This window comes from Ranitomeya imitator, chromosome 2, assembly GCF_032444005.1.
Source record: "Ranitomeya imitator isolate aRanImi1 chromosome 2, aRanImi1.pri, whole genome shotgun sequence".
NCBI lineage: Eukaryota > Metazoa > Chordata > Amphibia > Anura > Dendrobatidae > Ranitomeya > Ranitomeya imitator.
The window spans coordinates 259,759,126-259,782,363 of NC_091283.1; the positions used below are offsets into that span (position 1 = coordinate 259,759,126).

Here is a 23,238-nt window from a genome sequence, read left to right on the forward strand (position 1 = left end):
TCCCCCAGACATGGATTACGGCATGGGGCAGAATGATGGAGAGATGAGGGATACTGTTGTTATATTATTTTTGGTTTATTACAGGAGATCGAGGGCTTCGGTGGAATTAGGCGAGGTCGTAAGTATGGTTTAATTAAGATTATTAAAGGAGTCTGTGTTATTCTTTCAATTAAAGGACTTTTTCTGTCTGTGTTTTCTTACAATGTGACTATGGGGTTAGTAATGGGGGCGTCTTATTGATGACTCTCCATTACTAACCTCGGGGCTTGATGTAACCGGACAATACAAAGGTTACACCAACCCCCCCAACTATTACCCCACTTGCCACTGCTAAAGGGCAAGTGGGAAGAGAGAGGCTAAGTGCCAGAATTGGTGCATCTTAGAGATGTGCCTTTTCCGAGGTGGCTGAGAGCTGTTGTTTTTAGCCTAGGGGGGCAGTATCCATGGCCCCTTCCTAGGCTTTTAATATCAACCCGCAGCTGTCTGCATAGCCTTTGCTGGTTATTAAATACAGGGGGACCCTACGTCACTTTTTTGGGGGTCCCCCATTTTATTAGCCACTAAAGGCTAAGTATACTGTTGTGAGCTGATATTAATAGCCTGGGAAGCTCCGTGGGTATTACCCCCTTCCTAGGCTATAAACAAACTTCTGTGTGTGAATCAGAGCTGAGATCTAACGTGATAGAAGATTACAGTGCGGGGAAGACGGGAAACCTTCATATAGACGGCCGGTGGTGATGGTCAGTGACCGACTCTGGCCAAATCTGTCTCTAGAGCCGTAGTAGAAGATGAAGATGTCGTCCTCATCATGAAGTAGTTATTTCTCATGTCGCGTGTAATGAATATCTCCTGCAGTATTGCTAATGCCGATTCCAGGGTCGGTAAATGAGACGAGAATTAGCGTTATGGAAGATGAGTCTATGAGAAACGTATTCAGCTGCCGACTCTAAGGAGGAAACTGCTTGTTGTCTGTGGCCTAAATATATAGGATTTATTAGTAGATGTAAAGAAGGAAACTAAATACTGTAAAATAATAAATCTCATATGTTTTCCTTATTATCTCCAGTAATTGTATTATTACAGGATTCTTATGATGTTCCATTGGCTCATCTTCTCATTCAGGTCTCTACAATATCGGATCCTCTCAGTGAAGATCTTCTACAAAAGAAAATTTTCCTGATTTACCCATCAAAGATGGATATGGACAGAGACAAGATGGCGGAAAGGATATTACACCTCACCCTAGAGATCCTCTTCCGGCTTACTGGAGAGGTGAGAGATTCTGATGACGTCACATTACATCATTCTTATCTATGGGAATAACAGATGGACAGAACTGGAGAGGTGAGGACTCTGGAAATGTCTGTAGTGATATTTATTAATGTGTCTCTCCATTACCAGGATTACACAGTGGTGAAGAAGACCTCTAGTGATCGCTGTCAGGACCCTGTGTCTGAGGGATGGGGAAGACCCCTGAGCCCAATCACGGGGCCTCCACCTCACCCCCTGATCCATGAGGACATCAATGACCAGAAGATCCTAGAACTCATCTACAAGATGATTGAGCTGCTGACTGGAGAGGTGACACTGCTGGGAATGCTGGGACATTATACAGTAACACTATGAAGGGATCGGGGGATGACGGTATCATTGTATGTGTCAGGTTCCTATAAGGTGTCAGGATGTCGCTGTCTATTTCTCCATGGAGGAGTGGGAGTATTTTGAAGGACACAGAGATCTGTACAAGAACGTCATAATGGAGGTTCCCCAGCCCCTCACATCTCCAGGTAATAGACAGGACTAAATACACACGGCCTATAATTATCTGTATGTAAAGAATGAATTCAGTCCCTGTATGTGTTTCCTCCAGCTCTATCCAGTAAGAGGACAACACCAGAGAGATGTCCCCGTCCTCTTCTTCCACAGGACTGTAACCAAGAAGATCCCAATGCTCCTCAGGATCATCAGGTAGATGGAGAGAAGGTGTCGGGAGATCTCCCCTATGATGTGTAGACGCCGGTGAAGGTCTTGTGCTCAGTCTTGTTTTATCCACCAGTATTATATGTTTTATACTTGTGTAATGAGAACGGTGGAGATGGCAGGATTAGAGCTGATCATAGATGTGACTTCTCCATCTGTCGGTGACTTTTATAATATTTGTTTCAGGGTGAAGATCTGACCCATATTAATACTACAGAGACATATGTGAGGGGGGATGAGTGGTGTAAAGAGGAGATTCCCACATATGGCTACCCAGGTGAGTAGTAATATACGGCCTCTTGGTATCTTTTAGTTCATTCTTAGTTTTACACTGTGTCCCACTATAGGACAATCATTTTGTGCAGGTTGATCGCTTCTATACACTGACCTGAGAGACTTCCTGATCATCGCTGCGCATGACAAGAAGCCTCTCAGGTCTGGAGACCTGGATGTCATCATGATGACATTGGCTCTCCATGGCAGCAATCGGGTCCCTATGTCATGCCACAGGGTCTCCTATCCAAAGGCAGAGGGGCTGTCAGCCTCTGTAGTGAGGGATCAGTGACCTGTCATAAGCCAATACAGATGAATATGTAATCAGAGCACCACATAAAGCCCCACCCACAGCCCCGCCCCAGAGCACCACATAAAGCCCCGCCCCAGAGCACCACATAAAGCCCCGCCCACAGCCCCACCCCAGAGCACGAGAATCTCGTTAGCTGAAATCTACAAATACAGATTAAACAACAACCACAAGACAGATTTCATCACCAGGTATCAGTGTAATCAGTATAACGGCACCGACCTGACAGTGTCTGTAGTCACTGAGCACAATCCTGCTGACAGGTTCCCTTTGAGACATCTCCACTCTGCACTATTATACACAGTTCTCTTTAAATGTGTAATATTTCTTCTTGAAATTCATCTGACAGAAAATATTGGATCTTCCGATAGTTTAGATTGTGAAGTCACCGAGCCCCATGCTCTAATTACCCCAGAGAGGTTTCACCACTAGCTGCTCATTTATTACTGATGGAGACTGTTCAGTTTGATCATTTCAGTAGATGTTATTGTCTATAGTCAGTTTTTGATTACAGTAGTGTCCAAAATCCTCTGATTTATCCTCTTCCTGCAGCCAGTTTTGTGTTCTTAATCCGGCCCCATTTTTTCAATCTGACGTGTGTCACTTTATGTGGTGATAACTTTGGAATTATTCATAAAGGATAATAGAAAACAAATGGATCTTACAAATTATTTTCCATCTTCTCACAATACCCTACATACGATTGTCCACTACTCTCTGGGCACATGGCAGTGTTCAGAAGGGAAGGAGCGCCATTTAGCTGTTTGACTGCAGATCTAGCTGGAATAGTTTGCAGACACAATGTATTGGGAGCAATATTCGTGGTCAACTGGCAGCTCAAAAGATCTCCACCATGAACATGCTTGGCACTATCTTCTCTGCTTTCCATATCCCAAGGATTGCCTTGCTCATCGCCCTTTAACACCATTACATGGATCTGGACTTACACTGAGACCCCTAGGCTTGGACCATGGTGTTACCTACTATTCTGTGGTATTAGATGGGAAGAAGAATAGGTAGCTGGGTCAGAACCGGAAGGACAGAATCAGAAGACACAAGAGTAGTCAGTAAACGGGCCATGGTCACAACAGGAAACAAATACACAAGCCACAAGCTGAGCACAAAGGACTGAACCAGAGGAGAACAACGCTGATTCTGGCAGATTCCGGCCATGTGCTTTGAGCTTTAGTAGGGTGTGGTACTTTCCAATTGGCTGAAGTAGGGAGCAGATTACTCCAGCTGGACAGCAGGAACAGATCCCAGATGAGATTGGACACACCATATGCAGAAGCCCTAATATGACTAAATGACAGAAAACCAGAATAGTCGAAATCCTCATAAAGTGATTCCATTTTATAAATTAATTCACTGAGGGTTATAATCTATACATATGTGGTCAAAATTGTTGGTACCTCTCGTTTAATGACAGAAAACTCACAATGGTCACAGATATAACTTGAATCTGACAAAAGTAATAAGAAATAAAAGATCTATGAAAATGAACAAATGAAAGTCAGATATTGCTTTTCAGCCATGCTTCCACAGAATTTCCAAGAAAATAAAACTCATGAAATAGGCCTGGACAGAAATGATGGTACCCCTGAAAATAATGTGACAAAAGGGACATGTTAAATCGCGGTGTGTCCACTAACTAGCATCACAGGTGTCTACAATCCTGGAATCAGTGAGTGGCCTGTATATAGGGCTACTGATACTCACTGTGCTGTGTGGTGAAATGGTGTGTATCAGACTCAACATGGACCAGAGGAAGCGAAGGAAAGAGTTGTCTCAGGAGATTAGAAAGAAAATTATAGACAAACATGTTAAAGGTAAAAGTTATAAGACCATCTCCAAGCAGCTTGATGTTCCTGTGACTACAGCTGCACATATTATTCAAAAATGTAAGATCCATGGGACTGTAGCCACCTCCCTGGACGTGGCCGGAGGAGGAAAATTGATGACAAATCAAAGAGATGGATAATACGAATGGTAACAAATGAGCCAGAAAAACTTCTAAATAGATTTAATGTGAGCTTCAAGCTAAAGGATCATCAGTGTCAGATCGCACCATCCGTTATTTTTATGAGCCAAAGTGGACTTCATGGGAGATGACCAAGGAGGACAACATTGTTGAAAAAAGAATCATAAAAAAGCCAGACTGGAATTTGCCAAACTATACGTTGACAAGCCACAAAGCTTCTGGGAGAATGTCCTATGGACTGATGGGACAAAAATTAAACTTTTTGGCAAGGCACATCAGCTCTATGTTCACAGATGGAAAAATGAAGCATAACAAGAAAAGAACACTGTCTCTACTGTGAAACATGGAGGAGGCTCTGCTATGTTCTGGGCTGCTTTGCTGCATCTGGCACAGGGTGTCTAGAATCTGTGCAGGGTACAATGAAATCTCAAGGCTATCAAGGGATTCTAGAGAGAAATGTGCTGTCCAAGTGTCAGAAAGCTTGGTCTCAGTCGCAGGTCATGGGTCTTGCAACAGGATAATGACTAAAGACACCCAAGAATGGCTAAGAGGGAAACATTGGACGACTATTCTGAAGTGGCCTTCTATGAGCCCTGACCTAAATCCTATTGAGCATCTTTGGAAAGAGCTGAAACATGCCGTCTGGAAAAGGCAACCTCCAACCACGAGATAACTGGAGCAGTTTGCTCTTGAGGAATGGCCAAAATACCAGTTGAGAGGCGCAGAAGTCTCATTGATAGTTACAGGAATCGTTTGATTGCAGTAATTGCCTCAAAAGGTTGTGCAGCAAAATATTAACCTTTTGGCGCCAGAGTCCTGTTTTTGCCTTCGTGACCGGGCCAATTTTTTCAATTCTGACCAGTGTTTATTTATGAGGTCATAACTCTAAAACGCTTCAATGAATCCTTGTGGTTCTGAGATTGTTTTCTTGTGACATATTGTACACTATGATAGTGGTAAAATTTCTTTGATATAACTTACATTTATTTGTTTAAAAAAAATGGAAATTTGGCGAAAATGTTTGCAATTTTAAAAATTTTAATTTTTATGCTCTTAAATTAGTCATATCACACAAAATAGTTAATAAATAACATTTCCCACATGTCTACTTTACATCAGCACAATATTGGAAACACATTTTTTTTGTTAGGAAGCTATAAGGGTTAAAATTTGACCAGCAATTTCTCATTTTTACAACAAAATTTGCAAAACCATTTTTTAGGGACCACCTCATCACATTTGAGGTGAGTTTGGGGGGGTCGATATGATAGAAAACGCGCAAAAGTGACACCATTCTAAAACCTGCACCTCTTGAATGTGGTTTTGAGCACCTTGAGAAGTTTATTAACCCTTCAGTGCTTCACAGGAATGAATGGAATGTGGAAGGAAAAAATGAACATTTACTTTTCTTTTACAAATTTTCCTTTAGACCTAATTTTTTTTACTTTCGTAAGGGTAACAGGAGAAAATGGATGATACATTTTGTTTTGCAATTTCTCCTGAGCATGCCGATACCCCATATGTGGGGGAAATCTACTGTTTGTGTGAACGGCTGAGCTCGGAAGGGAAGGAGCGCCATTTGACTTTTGAATGTAAAATATGTTGGAATAATTAGCGTTTGCCATGTCGCATTTGGAGAGCCCCTGATGTGCCTAAACAGTGGAAACTCCCCACAAGTGACACTATTTTGGAAACTGTACCCCTTAGGGAACTTATCTGGATGTGTATTGAGCATCTTGAACCCACAGGTGCTTCACAGAAGTTTATAATATAGAGCCGTGGAAATAATTAAAAAAAAAATTCACAAATCATTTTAGGTCCATATTTTGCATTTTCATAATGGTAACAGGAGAAATTGCTGCATACAATTTGTTGTTCAATTTCTCCTGAGCACGCTGATACCCCATATGTGGGGGAATACTACTGTTTGGACGCATGGCAGAGCTTGGAAGGAAAGGAGTGCCATATTGGAGAGCAGATTTTGCTGGAAATGTTTGTAGGTGACATGTCACCTTGTTACAGCCCCTGACGTGTCTAAACAGTGAAAACCCCCAACAAGTGACATCATTTTGGGAACTAGGCCCTCATGGAACTTATCTAGATGTGTGATGGGCACTTTGAACCCCCAAGTCATTCTCAGAAGTTAATTACGTAGAGCTGTGAATATAAAAAAATCATATTTTTTCACAAAAAATTTTCTTTTTGCCCTTAATTTGTTTCCAAAGGATAACAGAAACTGGATGCCAAAAGTTGTTGTGCAATTTCTTCTGAGTATGCTGACATCCCATATATGGGGGTAAACCACTGTTTTGGCGCATGGCAGAGCTCGGAAGGGAAGGGGCGCCATATTGGAGAGCAGATTTTGCTGGAATTGTTTGTGGGTGACATGTCACATTGTCAGAGCTCCTGAGGTGCCAGAACAGCATAAGCCCCCAAAAGTGACTGCATTTTACAGAATACTTCCCTGAATGAATTCTTCTAGTGGTGCAGTGAGCATACTGACACCACAGCTGTTCCATAGAAAATTAATAATATTTTTACCATTAAAATGTTGTTTTAACCCCAGATTTTACAATGGAAAATAGGTAGATAGGTAAATAGTCACTACACCCATAGATGAATTCCCAGAGGGGTGTCATTTCCAAAATAGCGTCACTTCAGGGGGCATTCTGCTGTTATCTGTTATGGCACTTTGGAGAGCCGCTAAGTGCCAGAACAACAGAATCCCTCCTGAATTGACCCCATTTTCGAAATGACACCCCTTTGGGAATTCATCTATGGATGTTGTGACCATTTTCACTACATGGATGATTTCCAGAAACACACAAGTGGAAGTTTTAGACCAAAACTGTCATTTTAGTGCCCAATATATTGTGCCCAGCTTGTGTCTCTGGAGACATCCCCCCACCTACCCCTGGAAATTAAGTCCGCTCCTCAGATGTGTCTGTCACTAAATAAACCAAATGCTTGAATATCAAAACAGTGTAAAAATGTGGATCTATGTGGAAGATTATAAATCAGTCATGGAGGCATAAGGCCGGCAGTGATGGGCATTGTGGGCAATAATAGCGGGTATCATGCCTCATTCCTCTTTTGGAACATACACGACATCTTCTCTGGGGGTTCTTTCTTGTTTCAGTTGCTGGAATGAGTGTAATAAAATGTTGCTCAGTGAGTCTTCTGACATCTTCAGATTGTAAAGGATTGACGGGGACAAAATTCTCAAAAACAAGAATTTCAATGAGATACCAAGAGGTTACAGTCCAATAAGATTTATTGCAAAATCTTCATTAAAAGCATGGACAACCGACAGTAGAAAAATGTCATAAATAGCATAAATAGCAGGGGTCCCAGACACCGGTTTACGCGTTTCAGGGCCAAATATGCCCCATAGTCATAACCTAGTGTTATACCAGTGAGTCAGGGTTTATATAAAACGCCCCATCACATGGTTCAGTTATTTCACACCCACAACATTAAAACTCTTTTACCAGTACAAAAATACAAACTTGAACCCAACAATCTGCTGCTGTCATTATACACAGTCAAGAGGTCGGTTAACAATATTAATAACACAATATTCTATCTGCGCTTATTTACACCGGTGGGACGGGCGGTCTCCATCATCAGGATCCAATGGGTTTCTTGGCTAAAGAGTTTTTGTCGCCAAGCTCCGCCCCTTCTGGGCTTTCTGACCCTTTCCATTCCGAAAAACTGGAAAGCGATCAGATCACCACCGTGTACTTGAAAAAAATGTCTATACGTTGGAGGGATTAAGTCTCTGATCCCTGAGGGGCGAAGAGTCTCCCTAAGCTAGAAGATCGTTGGGTACATTTTTGCCTGTAGGAAATTTTTGCCTGTAGGACATTAATGCAAGAGAGCTTGGCTGAGTAGATTACACAAGAAGGAAAACACACAGCAAGTCAGCAGGATCTAGGAGCAACATGGCAGATGTGACAACCTACATGGTGAGCTGCAGCATGTGCTACATGTTCACAGATCGACCAGAAGAAGAATTAAATTTCACCTGTCAGAAGTGTAGACTAGTGGCCCTTTTAGAAGAAAAGGTGCGGGGTCTGGAAGAAAGAATAGCAACTTTGAAACTCATCAAAGAGAATGAAGACTTTCTAGACAGAACAGAAGCATCTCTACTGGTCACAGAAGGTGAAAAAAGTGTCAGAGAACCTCCAAAAGCAGATGAGTGGAAGCATGTGACCAAAAGAAGCAAGAAGACCATGGAGAAATCACCAACCACACAACTGAAGAACCGATATCAAATCTTTGTAGAGGATGAAGATGGCACACCTAAGGATGAAGCAATACCAGCAAGCAAAAAAGAAAAGGGCACACAGCAACAAGTGACAGCAAAAAGTACAGCCAAGAAGCAACGAAGAGTGGTGGTGGTGGGAGACTCACTACTGAGAGGCACAGAAGCAGCCATCTGCAGACCGGACATAACTGCAAGAGAAGTATGCTGCCTTCCAGGTGCGATGATCAAGGATGTGACCGATAGGATACCAAAGCTCTTCAACTCCAAGGACGTCCACCCATTTCTTCTGATACATGTTGGCACCAATGACACGGCAAGGAAGGACCTACCGACAATCTGCAAAGACTTTGAAGAGTTGGGGAAGAAAGTAAAGGAACTGGATGCACAGGTAGTTTTTTCTTCTATCCTTCCAGTAGACGGGCATGGCACCAGGAGATGGAACAGGATCCTTGATGCAAACAACTGGCTAAGACGATGGTGCAGACAACAAGGATTCGGATTCCTGGACCACGGTGTGAATTACTTGTACGATGGACTCCTCGCCAGAGACGGACTACACCTCAACAAACCTGGGAAACACACATTCGCCAGAAGACTCGCTACACTCATCAGGAGGGCGTTAAACTAGAAGAAGAGGGGACGGGAAGAAAAACATTAGACTTGAACAAAGAAGATCCAGGAAAACATACTCAGAAGGGAGGTAAGAACATTTCTAAAACAATCCACAGCGAGGAGATTGGAACAAAACAAAATCCTCTAAACTGCATGCTCGCAAACGCCAGAAGCCTGACAAACAAGATGGAAGAACTAGAAGCAGAAATATCTACAGGTAACTTTGACATAGTGGGAATAACCGAGACATGGTTAGATGAAAGCTATAACTGGGCAGTTAACTTACAGGGTTACAGTCTGTTTAGAAAGGATCGTAAAAATCGGAGAGGAGGAGGGGTTTGTCTCTATGTAAAGTCTTGTCTAAAGTCCACTTTAAGGGAGGATATTAGCGAAGGAAATGAGGATGTCGAGTCCATATGGGTCGAAATTCATGGAGGGAAAAATGGTAACAAAATTCTCATTGGGGTCTGTTACAAACCCCCAAATATAACAGAAACCATGGAAAGTCTACTTCTAAAGCAGATAGATGAAGCTGCAACCCATAATGAGGTCCTGGTTATGGGGGACTTTAACTACCCGGATATTAACTGGGAAACAGAAACCTGTGAAACCCATAAAGGCAACAGGTTTCTGCTAATAACCAAGAAAAATTATCTTTCACAATTGGTGCAGAATCCAACCAGAGGAGCAGCACTTTTAGACCTAATACTATCTAATAGACCTGACAGAATAACAAATCTGCAGGTGGTCGGGCATCTAGGAAATAGCGACCACAATATTGTACAGTTTCACCTGTCTTTCACTAGGGGGACTTGTCAGGGAGTCACAAAAACACTGAACTTTAGGAAGGCAAAGTTTGACCAGCTTAGAGATGCCCTTAATCTGGTAGACTGGGACAATATCCTCAGAAATAAGAATACAGATAATAAATGGGAAATGTTTAAGAATATCCTAAATAGGCAGTGTAAGCGGTTTATACCTTGTGGGAATAAAAGGACTAGAAATAGGAAAAACCCAATGTGGCTAAACAAAGAAGTAAGACAGGCAATTAACAGTAAAAAGAAAGCATTTGCACTACTAAAGCAGGATGGCACCATTGAAGCTCTAAAAAACTATAGGGAGAAAAATACTTTATCTGAAAAACTAATTAAAGCTGCCAAAAAGGAAACAGAGAAGCACATTGCTAAGGAGAGTAAAACTAATCCCAAACTGTTCTTCAACTATATCAATAGTAAAAGAATAAAAACTGAAAATGTAGGCCCCTTAAAAAATAGTGAGGAAAGAATGGTTGTAGATGATGATGAAAAAGCTAACATATTAAACACCTTCTTCTCCACGGTATTCACGGTGGAAAATGAAATGCTAGGTGAAATCCCAAGAAACAATGAAAACCCTATATTAAGGGTCACCAATCTAACCCAAGAAGAGGTGCGAAACCGGCTAAATAAGATTAAAATAGATAAATCTCCGGGTCCGGATGGCATACACCCACGAGTACTAAGAGAACTAAGTAATGTAATAGATAAACCATTATTTCTTATTTTTAGGGACTCTATAGCGACAGGGTCTGTTCCGCAGGATTGGCGCATAGCAAATGTGGTGCCAATATTCAAAAAGGGCTCTAAAAGTGAACCTGGAAATTATAGGCCAGTAAGTCTAACCTCTATTGTTGGTAAAATATTTGAAGGGTTTCTGAGGGATGTTATTCTGGATTATCTCAATGAGAATAACTGTTTAACTCCATATCAGCATGGGTTTATGAGAAATCGCTCCTGTCAAACCAATCTAATCAGTTTTTATGAAGAGGTAAGCTATAGGCTGGACCACGGTGAGTCATTGGACGTGGTATATCTCGATTTTTCCAAAGCGTTTGATACCGTGCCGCACAAGAGGTTGGTACACAAAATGAGAATGCTTGGTCTGGGGGAAATTGTGTGTAAATGGGTTAGTAACTGGCTTAGTGATAGAAAGCAGAGGGTGGTTATAAATGGTATAGTCTCTAACTGGGTCGCTGTGACCAGTGGGGTACCGCAGGGGTCAGTATTGGGACCTGTTCTCTTCAACATATTCATTAATGATCTGGTAGAAGGTTTACACAGTAAAATATCGATATTTGCAGATGATACAAAACTATGTAAAGCAGTTAATACAAGAGAAGATAGTATTCTGCTACAGATGGATCTGGATAAGTTGGAAACTTGGGCTGAAAGGTGGCAGATGAGGTTTAACAATGATAAATGTAAGGTTATACACATGGGAAGAAGGAATCAATGTCACCATTACACACTGAATGGGAAACCACTGGGTAAATCTGACAGGGAGAAGGACTTGGGGATCCTAGTTAATGATAAACTTACCTGGAGCAGCCAGTGCCAGGCAGCAGCTGCCAAGGCAAACAGGATCATGGGGTGCATTAAAAGAGGTCTGGATACACATGATGAGAGCATTATACTGCCTCTGTACAAATCCCTAGTTAGACCGCACATGGAGTACTGTGTCCAGTTTTGGGCACCGGTGCTCAGGAAGGATATAATGGAACTAGAGAGAGTACAAAGGAGGGCAACAAAATTAATAAAGGGGATGGGAGAACTACAATACCCAGATAGATTAGCGAAATTAGGATTATTTAGTCTAGAAAAAAGACGACTGAGGGGCGATCTAATAACCATGTATAAGTATATAAGGGGACAATACAAATATCTCGCTGAGGATCTGTTTATACCAAGGAAGGTGACGGGCACAAGAGGGCATTCTTTGCGTCTGGAGGAGAGAAGGTTTGTCCACCAACATAGAAGAGGATTCTTTACTGTTAGGGCAGTGAGAATCTGGAATTGCTTGCCTGAGGAGGTGGTGATGGCGAACTCAGTCGAGGGGTTCAAGAGAGGCCTGGATGTCTTCCTGGAGCAGAACAATATTGTATCATACAATTAGGTTCTGTAGAAGGACGTAGATCTGGGGATTTATTATGATGGAATATAGGCTGAACTGGATGGACAAATGTCTTTTTTCGGCCTTACTTAGGCTACGTTCACATTAGCGTTGCGCGCCGCTGCGTCGGCGACGCAACGCACGACGCACGCAAAAACGCGTGCAAACGCACGCAAAAACGCTGCGTTTTGCGACGCGTGCGTCGTTTTTTGACGAAAATCGGACGCAAGAAAAATGCAACTTGTTGCATTTTCTTGCGTCCGACGCTAGCGTCAAAAACGACGCACATGTCGGAAAACGCAACGCGAAAAACGCATGCGTCCCCCATGTTAAACATAGGGGCGCATGACGCGTGCGTCGCCGCTGCGTTTCCCGACGCTGCGTCGGGAAACGCTAATGTGAACGTAGCCTAACTATGTTACTATGTTACTATGTTACTGAGGCTGCCGGAGGTCTCGTGTTGTGCCCCCGATATAGGAGAGATCACAGATACTGCAGGTAACCATGTATGTGACACATGTTCTACTGCAAGTCATAAAGTCACCAATAACCATTGTTTCAGGCCTCACTTAATAAATTGCTTGGTATTTCCTGCACATTTACATGCTTCACATTTGCCCCTGCAGCTGAAGAAACCTTTAGTAGACAACCAGGACGTTCTAACAGGACCATCCATTACCGGACTAAGGGGTCAGCAGATTAGGAAGGGTGGGAGCTCTCCTTGTGGAGAATAAACCCCCTCTTGAAGAATACTCTGCAGTATTCTACATGGTTACCTGCAGTATGTCATCTCTCCTATATCGGGGGCACAACAAGAGACCTCAGTGAGCCCCTCAGGGATCCAGTGACCAGAGTCTTAATCCCTCTAGTGTATCCAAACATTTTATCAAGTGCATGGCGGTGATCTAAGCGGTTTCCAGTTTTTCGGAATGGAAAGGGTAAGCAAGCCCAGAAGGGGCGGAGCTTGGCGACAAAAGCTTCTTAGCCAAGAAACCCATTGGATCCTGATGATGGAGACCGCCCATCCCACCGGTGTAAATACGCTCAGATAGAATATTGTGTTATTAATATTGTTCACTGACCTCTTGACTGTGTATAATGACAGCAGCGTATTGTTAGTTTAAAGGGAACCTGTCACCCCCCTCAGTCGTTTGTAACTAAAAGAGCCACCTTGTGCAGCACTAATGCTGCATTCTGACAAGGTGGCTTTTTAGTTACAAACGCCTGCACACGCTGAAATAAACATATATATAAAATGTGCCCCCACATACCCTGAATCCGTCCCGGGGGCGGGACTTTCCTTCCTAATGAGACACAGCACAGCCGTCGCTCCGGGCCTGTGCGCGCCGCCTCCTCTTGCTGCATTATCATTCCCGGCACTAGCGCTGTAAGTTTTTTTTTTTTGTTTGTTTTTTTCGGGCATGCGCAGTTGCGCTGCCCTTCGTACTTACAGCGCAGGCGCCAGGGACGATAATGCAGGCAGAGGAGGCGGCGCGCACAGGCCCGGAGTGACGGCTGTGCTGTGTCTCATTATGAATGAAAGTCCCGCCCCCCGGGACGGATTCAGGGTATGTGGGGGCACATTTTATATATGTGTTTATTTCAGCGTGTGCAGCCGTTTGTAACTAAAAAGACACCTTGTCAGAATGCAGCATTAGTGCTGCACAAGGTGGCTCTTTTAGTTACAAACGCCTGAGGGGGGTGACAGGTTCCCTTTAAGTTTGTATTTTTGTACTGGAAAGAGTTTTAATGTTGTGGGTGTGAAATAACTGAACCATGTGATGGGGCGTTTTATATAAACCCTGACTCACTGGTATAACACTAGGTTATGACTAAGGGGCATATTTGGCCCTGAAACGCGTAAACCGGTGTCTGGGACCCCGGCTATTTATGCCATTTTTCTACTGTCGGTTGTCCATGCTTTTAATGAAGATTTTGCAATAAAGCTTATTGAGTTCAACCTCTTGGTGCTGAATTTTTTACTACTTGTTGGATTTTCCTGGGATGGCAGCCATGCACAGAGTGGACAGATGAGCTGAAAAAAGACTTTTTTATTTACTTAAGATTTTCAATGACTTTTTCCTGATAATCAAGGAAAGTATCTGCATTTCCGTTTTTTTTGTATGACACAAAATAATTATATGTGGCCACCTGAAACAAATAAATGACTAACTTTTTATACCGGGTATATGATTTTCTTGATACCTGGTATGGCTGTAGAACCTGATCTGCAAGGTCCACACCCCCCCATATATTTGTTGTAGTCAATGGCAGACACAGGTTTTGGAGTAGTGGATCCCTGTTGGTCTGCAGTGGCCCTTGTGGCATCTGTGTGGATCGAGCTCAGGATAAAAATACTATTTTTATCCTTATACTTAAGGGCACACAGTTCTCCATTGCGTAAAGCTTCTGACTGCCCCTTTCAGAACTTTTTGCTGACCAATGATTGTGGGAACCCCTGACAGTTTTTGCGAATGGTCCCACAAGCCCCCATGTTATGTTCAAACAAACTTTTAAATGGAGGTATGCTGGTGTAGTATTTGTCAACATACAGATTGTAGCCTATTTGTAATAATGGAGTTATCAGCTCCCAAACGGTTTTCCTGATGTTCCCAGATAAGTGGGGCATCCTGGTGGGTTTAGTTGGCTATCTTTCCCCTCATAAATGCGAAAAGCTGATGTGTTTCCTGTTGAACTCTCACACATTTTATAGAGCTTTATTCCGAACCTTGCCCTCTTAGGAATAAATTTCTTGAGGTCCAGTCTTCCTTTGAATTTTACAAGGGATTCATCAATGGAAATGTTTTCTGTTGGGGTGTAAAGCTTTAAGTACTTTTCTGTCAAGTCTTTGATGATGGGTCTGATTTTGAATATTCTGTCATGTTCTGGGGCATTTCTGGGCAGGCATTGACTATTGTCGTTAAAATGCCAAAATCTCATGAGCATTTCATAACGGGTCCTAGGAAGAATGGCAGGAAACATAGGGGTGGCTTGAACAGGGCGGTTGGACCAATAGGACCGAATGCTCGTTTTTTTAACATGCCCCATAGCAAATGCAAGTCCTAAACATTTGTTCATTTCTAGGACATTAGTTGCTGCCCATAAATTTGACCTAGAATGATAGGATCATGGATTCTGGCTGATGAATTGGGACGCATATAAATTTGTTTGTAGGACACTATGCTCTAGCAAGCTATTTGTCATAAACAAATTAAAAAAATTAATTGGTCCAAAATTTTCCACCTCCACATTTATACTAGGAATGACATTAAAATTAGGGATGAATGGAGTAGCCGAATCCGAAGCCTCCCATCTGTCTTTGATCATCTTTTAAAAGAAAAAAAAAAAAAGCCCCTGGTGTGCAAGCCAGCTGCCAAATTATCCTCAACCAGTTCCCACAATCCATCTCTTCTGGGCTATAAATTTAGAACCTTCCTTAGGGGTGCACGCAAGTGGGGGTGCACGCTAGCGTCCCATAAGCAAAGCGTCACAGAAGATAAGCGTCGTGATACTGCAGTTATTCCATGACAGTTAGTAAGGGCGGGAGTCAGGTAACCCACACTCTGCTCTCCCCTCTATTCATGTGCTTTATTCCTATCCTCCTATGTTCCCTTGCAATCCACATTCACCGCCCAATCCCCCCTCCATCACGACTCATACATCAGCTTCTCTCTCCTTCCCTCTCCCATGTACAGCTCCCATGCACTTCTCACCTTCCTGAAAAACCTCAGTCCATCTTGCCCAAACAGACTGCATAAAAAAAGTCATACAATCCCAAAAGCTACTTGCTTTTTATCTTCCTACTCCTGCTGATATCAGGAGACATCTCCCCAAACCCCGGTCCACCATCCACCAACCTCAACCCCTACCCTACCTCACATCGAAACCTTATGGTGGCTTACAATTCTCCCATTCCCCGAGACCAACAAACAGACCTGGTGGTGGAGTTGGCATACTCCTGTCGCCACAATGCACTTTCCAGGTCATCCCCTCAGTTCCATCACTCTCATTCCCTTCTTTTGAGGTCCACACAATCAGGCTCTTTTGTCCCCTCTCCCTCAGAGTAGCGGTCATATACCGGCCCCCAGGCTCACCCACCCGCTTCCTGGACCATTTCTCTGCCTGGCTACCGCACTTCATGTCCTCAGAACTACCAACCCTTATCCTGGGAGACTTCAACATCCCCATTAACAGCCCCACTTCCACATCTGCATCCCAGCTTCTGTCACTAACCACTTCTCTCGGCCTCTCACAGCTCTCAACCTCTGAAACACACAAAGACGGTAACACCCTGAACCTGGTTTTTGCCCGGCTCTGCTCAATCTCCTACCTAGATAACTCACTGCTTCCCCTCTCTGACCACAACATTCTCTCCTTCACACTCACATATCCTCGCTCACCCCCGCACCCTCCTACACACCATTCAGTCAGAAATCTACAAGCCATTAACCCTCTTACGCTTTCAGACTCCCTACGCTCATCATTGTCCCCAATCTCTTCCTTTTCCTGTCCTGATCTGGCTGTACATCACTTCAATGACACTCTTAGAAGCACCCTTGACTCTCTCTCTCCAGTTGTCACAAGTCACCTAACTACAATCTTTAATCTCTCCCTCTCCTCTGGCATTTTCCCCTCCTCCTTCAAACACTCTATCATTACTCTAGTACTAAAGAAACCCACCCTCGACCCATCCTGCACAAACAACTACAGACCGGTCTCCAATCTCCCCTTCATCTCTAAACTCTTGGAGCGCCTGATATACTCCCGCCTTACCCGTTACCTCTCCACTCACTCCCTCCTAGACCCTTCACAGTCCGGTTTCCGCCCCCTACATTCGACAGAAAGTGCACTCATCAAAGTGACCAATGACCTTCTGACAGCAAAACGTAATGGTGACCACTCTCTGCTCATTCTTCTCGACCTTTCTGCAGCTTTTGACACTGTTGACCACCCTCTCCTTCTCTCTAGGCTCCAGTCACTAGGCATTAAGGACACTGCTCTCTCCTGGTTCTCCTCCTACCTTTCTGACCGCTCCTTCAGTGTTCTGTTCTCTGGCTCCACTTCATCTACTCTTCCTCTCACTGTTGGGGTACCTCAGGGCTCAGTCCTTGGCCCCCTTCTGTTCTCTCTCTACACGGCCCCAATTGGACAGACCATCAGCAGATTTGGCTTTCAGTACCATCTTTATGCCGACGACACACAACTATATACGTCATCCCCTGACCTTACCCCCGCTGTACTACAGAACGCCACTGACTGTCTGTCCGCAGTCGCCAACATCATGTCCGCTCTCTATCTGAAACTCAACCTCTCCAAAACTGAACTTCTTCTGCTCGCACCATCTACTAACCTCCCTAAATCTGACATTTCCCTCTCCGTGGGTGGCACCATAATAACACCCCGGCAGCAGGCGCGCTGTCTGGGTGTTATGTTTGACTCCGATCTCTCCTTCACCTCCCATATACAATCTCTTGCCCGCTCGTGCCGCTTACACCTAAAGAACATCTCTAGAATCCGCCCTTTTCTCACCATGGAGACAGCTAAAACTCTCACTGTCACCCTGATCCACTCCCGCCTGGACTACTGTAACGCTCTATTAATTGGCCTCCCCCTCACTCGACTTTCCCCTCTCCAGTCCATCCTTAATGCAGCAGCCAGGGTCGTCCATCTGGCTAATCGTTACTCGGACGCGTCCGCTCTTCGCCAGTCGTTACACTGGCTACCCATTCATTACAGGATACAATTCAAAGTACTTGTTCTCACCCACAAAGCTCTCCACAGTGCGGCACCCCCTTACATCTCCTCCCTCATTTCTGTCTATCAGCCTAACAGACCGCTGCGCTCTGCAAATGACTTTCGATTAACCTCTGCACTAATCCGTACCTCCCACTCCCGACTCCAAGACTTCTCCCGTGCTGCGCCAATCCTCTGGAATGTTCTACCCCAAGATATTAGGACCATCCCTAATTTGCATAGTTTTAGGCGCTCGCTCAAAACACATTTGTTCAGAGCGGCCTATCACGTTCACTAATCAAAGTTATGTTATGTTTGTGTGTGTGTGTGTAGCCCATTCACTATCCCCATCTATTCCCCAACCCCTGAAGATGGCTGGACCATGATTGTAAATACATCATTGTAAATACACACCTGTACTTTGCATCTCCCCCACCTCATTGTAGATTGTAAGCTCTCACGAGCAGGGTCGTCTTATTTTGCTTTAATTATTGTATTGTTAACGTTGTTACTTATGACTTTTGTGTTTGAAACTGTTAAACTGTAAAGTGCTGCGGAATATGTTGGCGCTATATAAATAAAGATTATTATTATTATCTGGGAAATGCTACATCAAGAGGCAAAGCCCCTTGGACATTGATGTGCACCAACTCACGAGCACTAGGGACAGCGCTAGTACTGGGCATTGTTCCCTGAGTTGGAGACATTTCTCCAGAAGCGCTATTTGTCCTCCTTGTTGTACTGGTCCTTGTGTGTGAGGATGGACCAGAATCACTGCTCATTTCTGAGCTATCACTGTCGCTGCTACTAAAGCCCTCGAAAATCCACATCGCCATCTGACACTGCACTTTCTTCGCTGTCAGAACATAAAAGTGCATAAGCCTCCTCTGCACTATAATAAAGACGGGCCATTTTATTCATTTTTTATTATTTCCAGAAATAGAAAACTCTGATGTGACATGACCAAATTATTGGGGAGACAATTGAGAAAAGCCTAATTCTTTAGCCTAACCCTAACTTTAGAATAAACCCTAACCCTAAATTTAGCCGAACAGTAACCCTAACTTTAGACTAACACTAACCTTAACTATAGCACTAACCCTAACCTGCCTTATCTGTTTTTTTTTTACTGTATAGCAAAATCGCTGACTCACAGCTGTTGCCAGCAGCACTTGTAACACTGGTTCTCCTCTAATCTCTCACTGACAGGAGATCTGAGGAGAAACAGCTTTTTCTTTGAGGCAGATCGCCCTAGAGAGTTCGTTGCTACAACCAACTTTCCTAGTGATTGGTCTCATTGGCTGGTGTGATGCTGATGTCATCAGGACCTGAACCAATCAGGTCTCGATGAGGTCGGGGGTCACAGGAAGCATTGTGGTGCGGAATCCCATCGTTATAAGGTACATGGGGGTCCCGATGAGCACAAAACCGCTGACCGTTGACAAACGTCGGCGCTGCACAAAGCGCCGATGTTTATCTACAGTTGGCGGTCACTAAGGCTACGTTCACATTAGCGTTGTGCGCCGCTGCGTCGGCGACACAACGCACCAAAACGCACGCAAAAACGCTGCGTTTTGCGACGCATGCGTCGTTTTTTGCCGAAATTTGGACGCAAGAAAAATGCAACTTGTTGCGTTTTCTTGGTCCGACGCTTGCGGCAAAAAAGACGCATGCGTCGCACAACGCAACAAACAAAAACGCATGCGTCCCCCATGTTAAATATAGGGGCGCATGACGCATGCGTTGCCGCTGCATCGCCCGACGCAAACCCGACGCAAACTAGCATAACGCTAGTGTGAACGTAGCTTAAGCGCTTGAGTTATGGGTACCATCATTTCTATCCAGGCCTATTTCATGAGGTTTTTTAAAAAATTCTGTGGAAGCATGGTTGAAAAGCAATGTCTGACTTTCATTTGTTCATTTTCATAGATTCTTGATTTATTATTATTTTTGTCAGATTCAAGTTATTTCTGTGACCATTGTGGGTTTTTCTGTCATTAAACGAGGGGTACCAACAATTTTGACCACATGTGTAGGAGGAATGAATATTTTGACTCCACAGCCACTTTCTGGAAATTAGCACGAAGTGGAAGTTGGAGAGTGAAAATTACACATCTGCCATTTTATTACCCAGACATAGTGCCCAGATTGTGCTCCAGGAGACACACACCGCAAATTAAGTGGATTCTTCTCACTATAATATTGCTAAATACAGGGGTCCTAAATGTTTGAGCACACTGCAAGACTCAGAAGTGAAAGCGGATATTGCTGGATTGGTTTATTGAAATGCTGTTGCTTTTCAACAGCCTTTGAGCCACTAATAGTGTTGGAACCTCTGTTTTTCCATTGACAGATGATGGACCTGAGTGGGGACTTGTTTTTGTGAGATGAGAATTGGTATTATTTTCGCCTACATAACATTGATTGGTTTCTTTTTATTCGATATTTGGGAGGCAGAAGGAACAAACAGTTTAACACCACGCACTACTGGTTCATCCAACACTGTTTTCTGTTAGACTGTGAACTGTCATGGTCTTGGTGAATAATTAAAGTTTTTACATAGCTTGCTATTATTATGGACAGTTTGAGTAGAAATGTTCAAAAATATAAAACTCGAGGATATTTTATTAAAAAATAATAATTTTTTTTTTAATCTTAGCAGATGACTGTGCCAGGAGATCAGAGGGACAGCTGACATCTTCAATTTTTAATTCTGAAGATCTTGAGATGCTACAAGATACAATTGAAGTGATTGCTGTTACTCCAGATATATCATCTTCCACTCACAGCAAAGATCTGTCATCTGATCCTATAAAACAGGTCCCATCTTCTGATTCATTACTGACTACTAAGGAAGATCAAAGTCACAAAAGAGGCATTAAAAAACAAACTGCTCCTAAAGTAAAGAAGTCATTTTCCTGTTCAGAATGTGGGAAATGTTTTGCATGTAAATCACTGCTTGTTACTCACCATAGAACTCACACAGGGGAGAAGCCTTTTTGCTGTTTAGAATGTGGGAAATGTTTTAACCAGAAATCATATTTGGTTAATCACCATAGAACTCACACAGGGGAAAAGCCTTTTTCATGTTCAGAATGTGGGAAATGTTTTAACCATAAATCACATTTAGCTAATCACCATAGAGCTCACACGGGGGACAAGCCTTTTTCCTGTTCAGAATGTGGGAAATGTTTTAACTGGAAATCAGGTTTGGTTAATCACCAGAGAACTCACACGGGGGAGAAGCCTTTTTCCTGTTCAGAATGTGGGAAATGTTTTACCCTCAAAGATAATCTGTTTAGACACCAATTAACTCACACAGGGGAGAAGCCTTTTTCCTGTTCAGAATGTGGAAAATGTTTTATCCGGAAAGAGCATCTTGTTACACACCATAGAACTCACACAGGCAAGAAACCTTACTCCTGTTCAGAATGTGGGAAATATTTTAACCGGAAAGCGCTTCTTGTTAGCCATCAGAGTAGTCACACAGGGGAGAAGCCTTTTTCATGTCCAGAATGTGGGAAATGTTTTACCGAAAAAAGGAGTCTTGTTAATCACTATAGAGCTCACACAGGGGAGAAGCCTTTTTCCTGTTCAGAATGTGGGAAATGTTTTACCTACAAAGAGAGTCTTGTTAGACACCAAATAACTCACACAGGGGAGAAGCCTTTTTCCTGTTCAGAATGTGGGAAATGTTTTAACCAGTTAAGGCATCTTGTTAGTCACCATAGAACTCACACAGGGGAGAAGCCTTTTTCCTGTTCAGAATGTGGGAAATGTTTTAAATGGAAAGTGCTTCTTGTTAGACATCAGAGCAGTCACACAGGAGAGAAGCCTTTTTCATTTTCTTAATGTGGGAAATATTTTACTTGGAAATCAACTGTTAATAAACATCAGAGTGGTCACATAGGGGAGAAGCCTTTTTTATGTTCATAATGTTGGAATAGTTTTAACCAAAATTGAATCTTCTGAAATGGGTTGTCTCTTGTCATTCCTCATGTTTGCTGACAAAAGGATAAAACTGAACTTTATTAATTCCAAATGTAAAACTATACCCATAAATCACCCCCTGAAGGTTAGACAGTAGGTGACTAATAGAAAAAACATGTACCCCACAGTTCAGTATATAGGATGAGGTGACGTATATACACTCGCTCTCCAAGCCTTTCATTTCTATGGGTTTCATCGTCCTCCCCAAAGGTGACTCATCAGGAGACTATTTACAGGTCCTTCTCAAAAAATTAGCATATAGTGTTAAATTTCATTATTTACCATAATGTAATGATTACAATTAAACTTTCATATATTATAGATTCATTATCCACCAACTGAAATTTGTCAGGTCTTTTATTGTTTTAATACTGATGATTTTGGCATACAACTCCTGATAACCCAAAAAACCTGTCTCAAAAAATTAGCATATCAAGAAAAGGTTCTCTAAACGACCTATTACCCTAATCTTCTGAATCAACTAATTAACTCTAAACACATGCAAAAGATACCTGAGGCTTTTATAAACTCCCTGCCTGGTTCATTACTCAAAACCCCCATCATGGGTAAGACTAGCGACCTGGCAGATGTCAAGAAGGCCATCATTGACACCCTCAAGCAAGAGGGTAAGACCCAGAAAGAAATTTCTCAACAAATAGGCTGTTCCCAGAGTGCTGTATCAAGGCACCTCAATGGTAAGTCTGTTGGAAGGAAACAATGTGGCAGAAAACGCTGTACAACGAGAAGAGGAGACCGGACCCTGAGGAAGATTGCGGAGAAGGACCGATTCCAGGCTTGGGGAGCCACCGTGCACAGGCGTGTGCAGGAAATGGGCTACAGGTGCCGCATTCCCCAGGTAAAGCCACTTTTGAACCATAAACAGCGGCAGAGGCGCCTGACCTGGGCTACAGAGAAGCAGCACTGGACTGTTGCTAAGTGGTCCCAAGTACTTTTTTCTGATGAAAGCAAATTTTGCATGTCATTCAGAAATCAAGGTGCCAGAGTTTGGAGGAAGACTAGGGAGAAGGAAATGCCAAAATGCCTGAAGTCCAGTGTCAAGTACCCACAGTCAGTGATGGTGTGGGGTGCCATGTCAGCTGCTGGTGTTGGTCCACTGTGTTTCATCAAGGGCAGGGTCAATGCAGCTAGCTATCAGGAGAT

At 43.2% G+C, this 23,238-nt stretch overlaps 1 protein-coding gene across 2 annotated transcripts in view; it reads left to right on the plus strand.

The window, feature by feature from the left end:
• LOC138662994 (gastrula zinc finger protein XlCGF57.1-like) overlaps positions 1-21,994 on the plus strand; it is a 38,749-nt gene extending 16,755 nt beyond the window's left edge. The window contains exons 3-8 of one of the 2 annotated variants that reach the window (XM_069749029.1): positions 1,123-1,272; positions 1,402-1,581; positions 1,664-1,787; positions 1,871-1,968; positions 2,167-2,257; positions 20,750-21,994. In XM_069749029.1, coding sequence (XP_069605130.1) covers positions 1,195-1,272; positions 1,402-1,581; positions 1,664-1,787; positions 1,871-1,968; positions 2,167-2,257; positions 20,750-21,939 — 1,761 coding nt within the window. In that variant the 5' untranslated portion in view covers positions 1,123-1,194 and the 3' untranslated portion in view covers positions 21,940-21,994. Of the gene's footprint in view, positions 1-1,122; positions 1,273-1,401; positions 1,582-1,663; positions 1,788-1,870; positions 1,969-2,166; positions 2,258-20,746 lie in introns of both variants that reach the window. The other variant, XM_069749028.1, reaches the window with a different exon arrangement.
• The last annotated feature ends 1,244 nt before the right edge of the window (positions 21,995-23,238 follow it).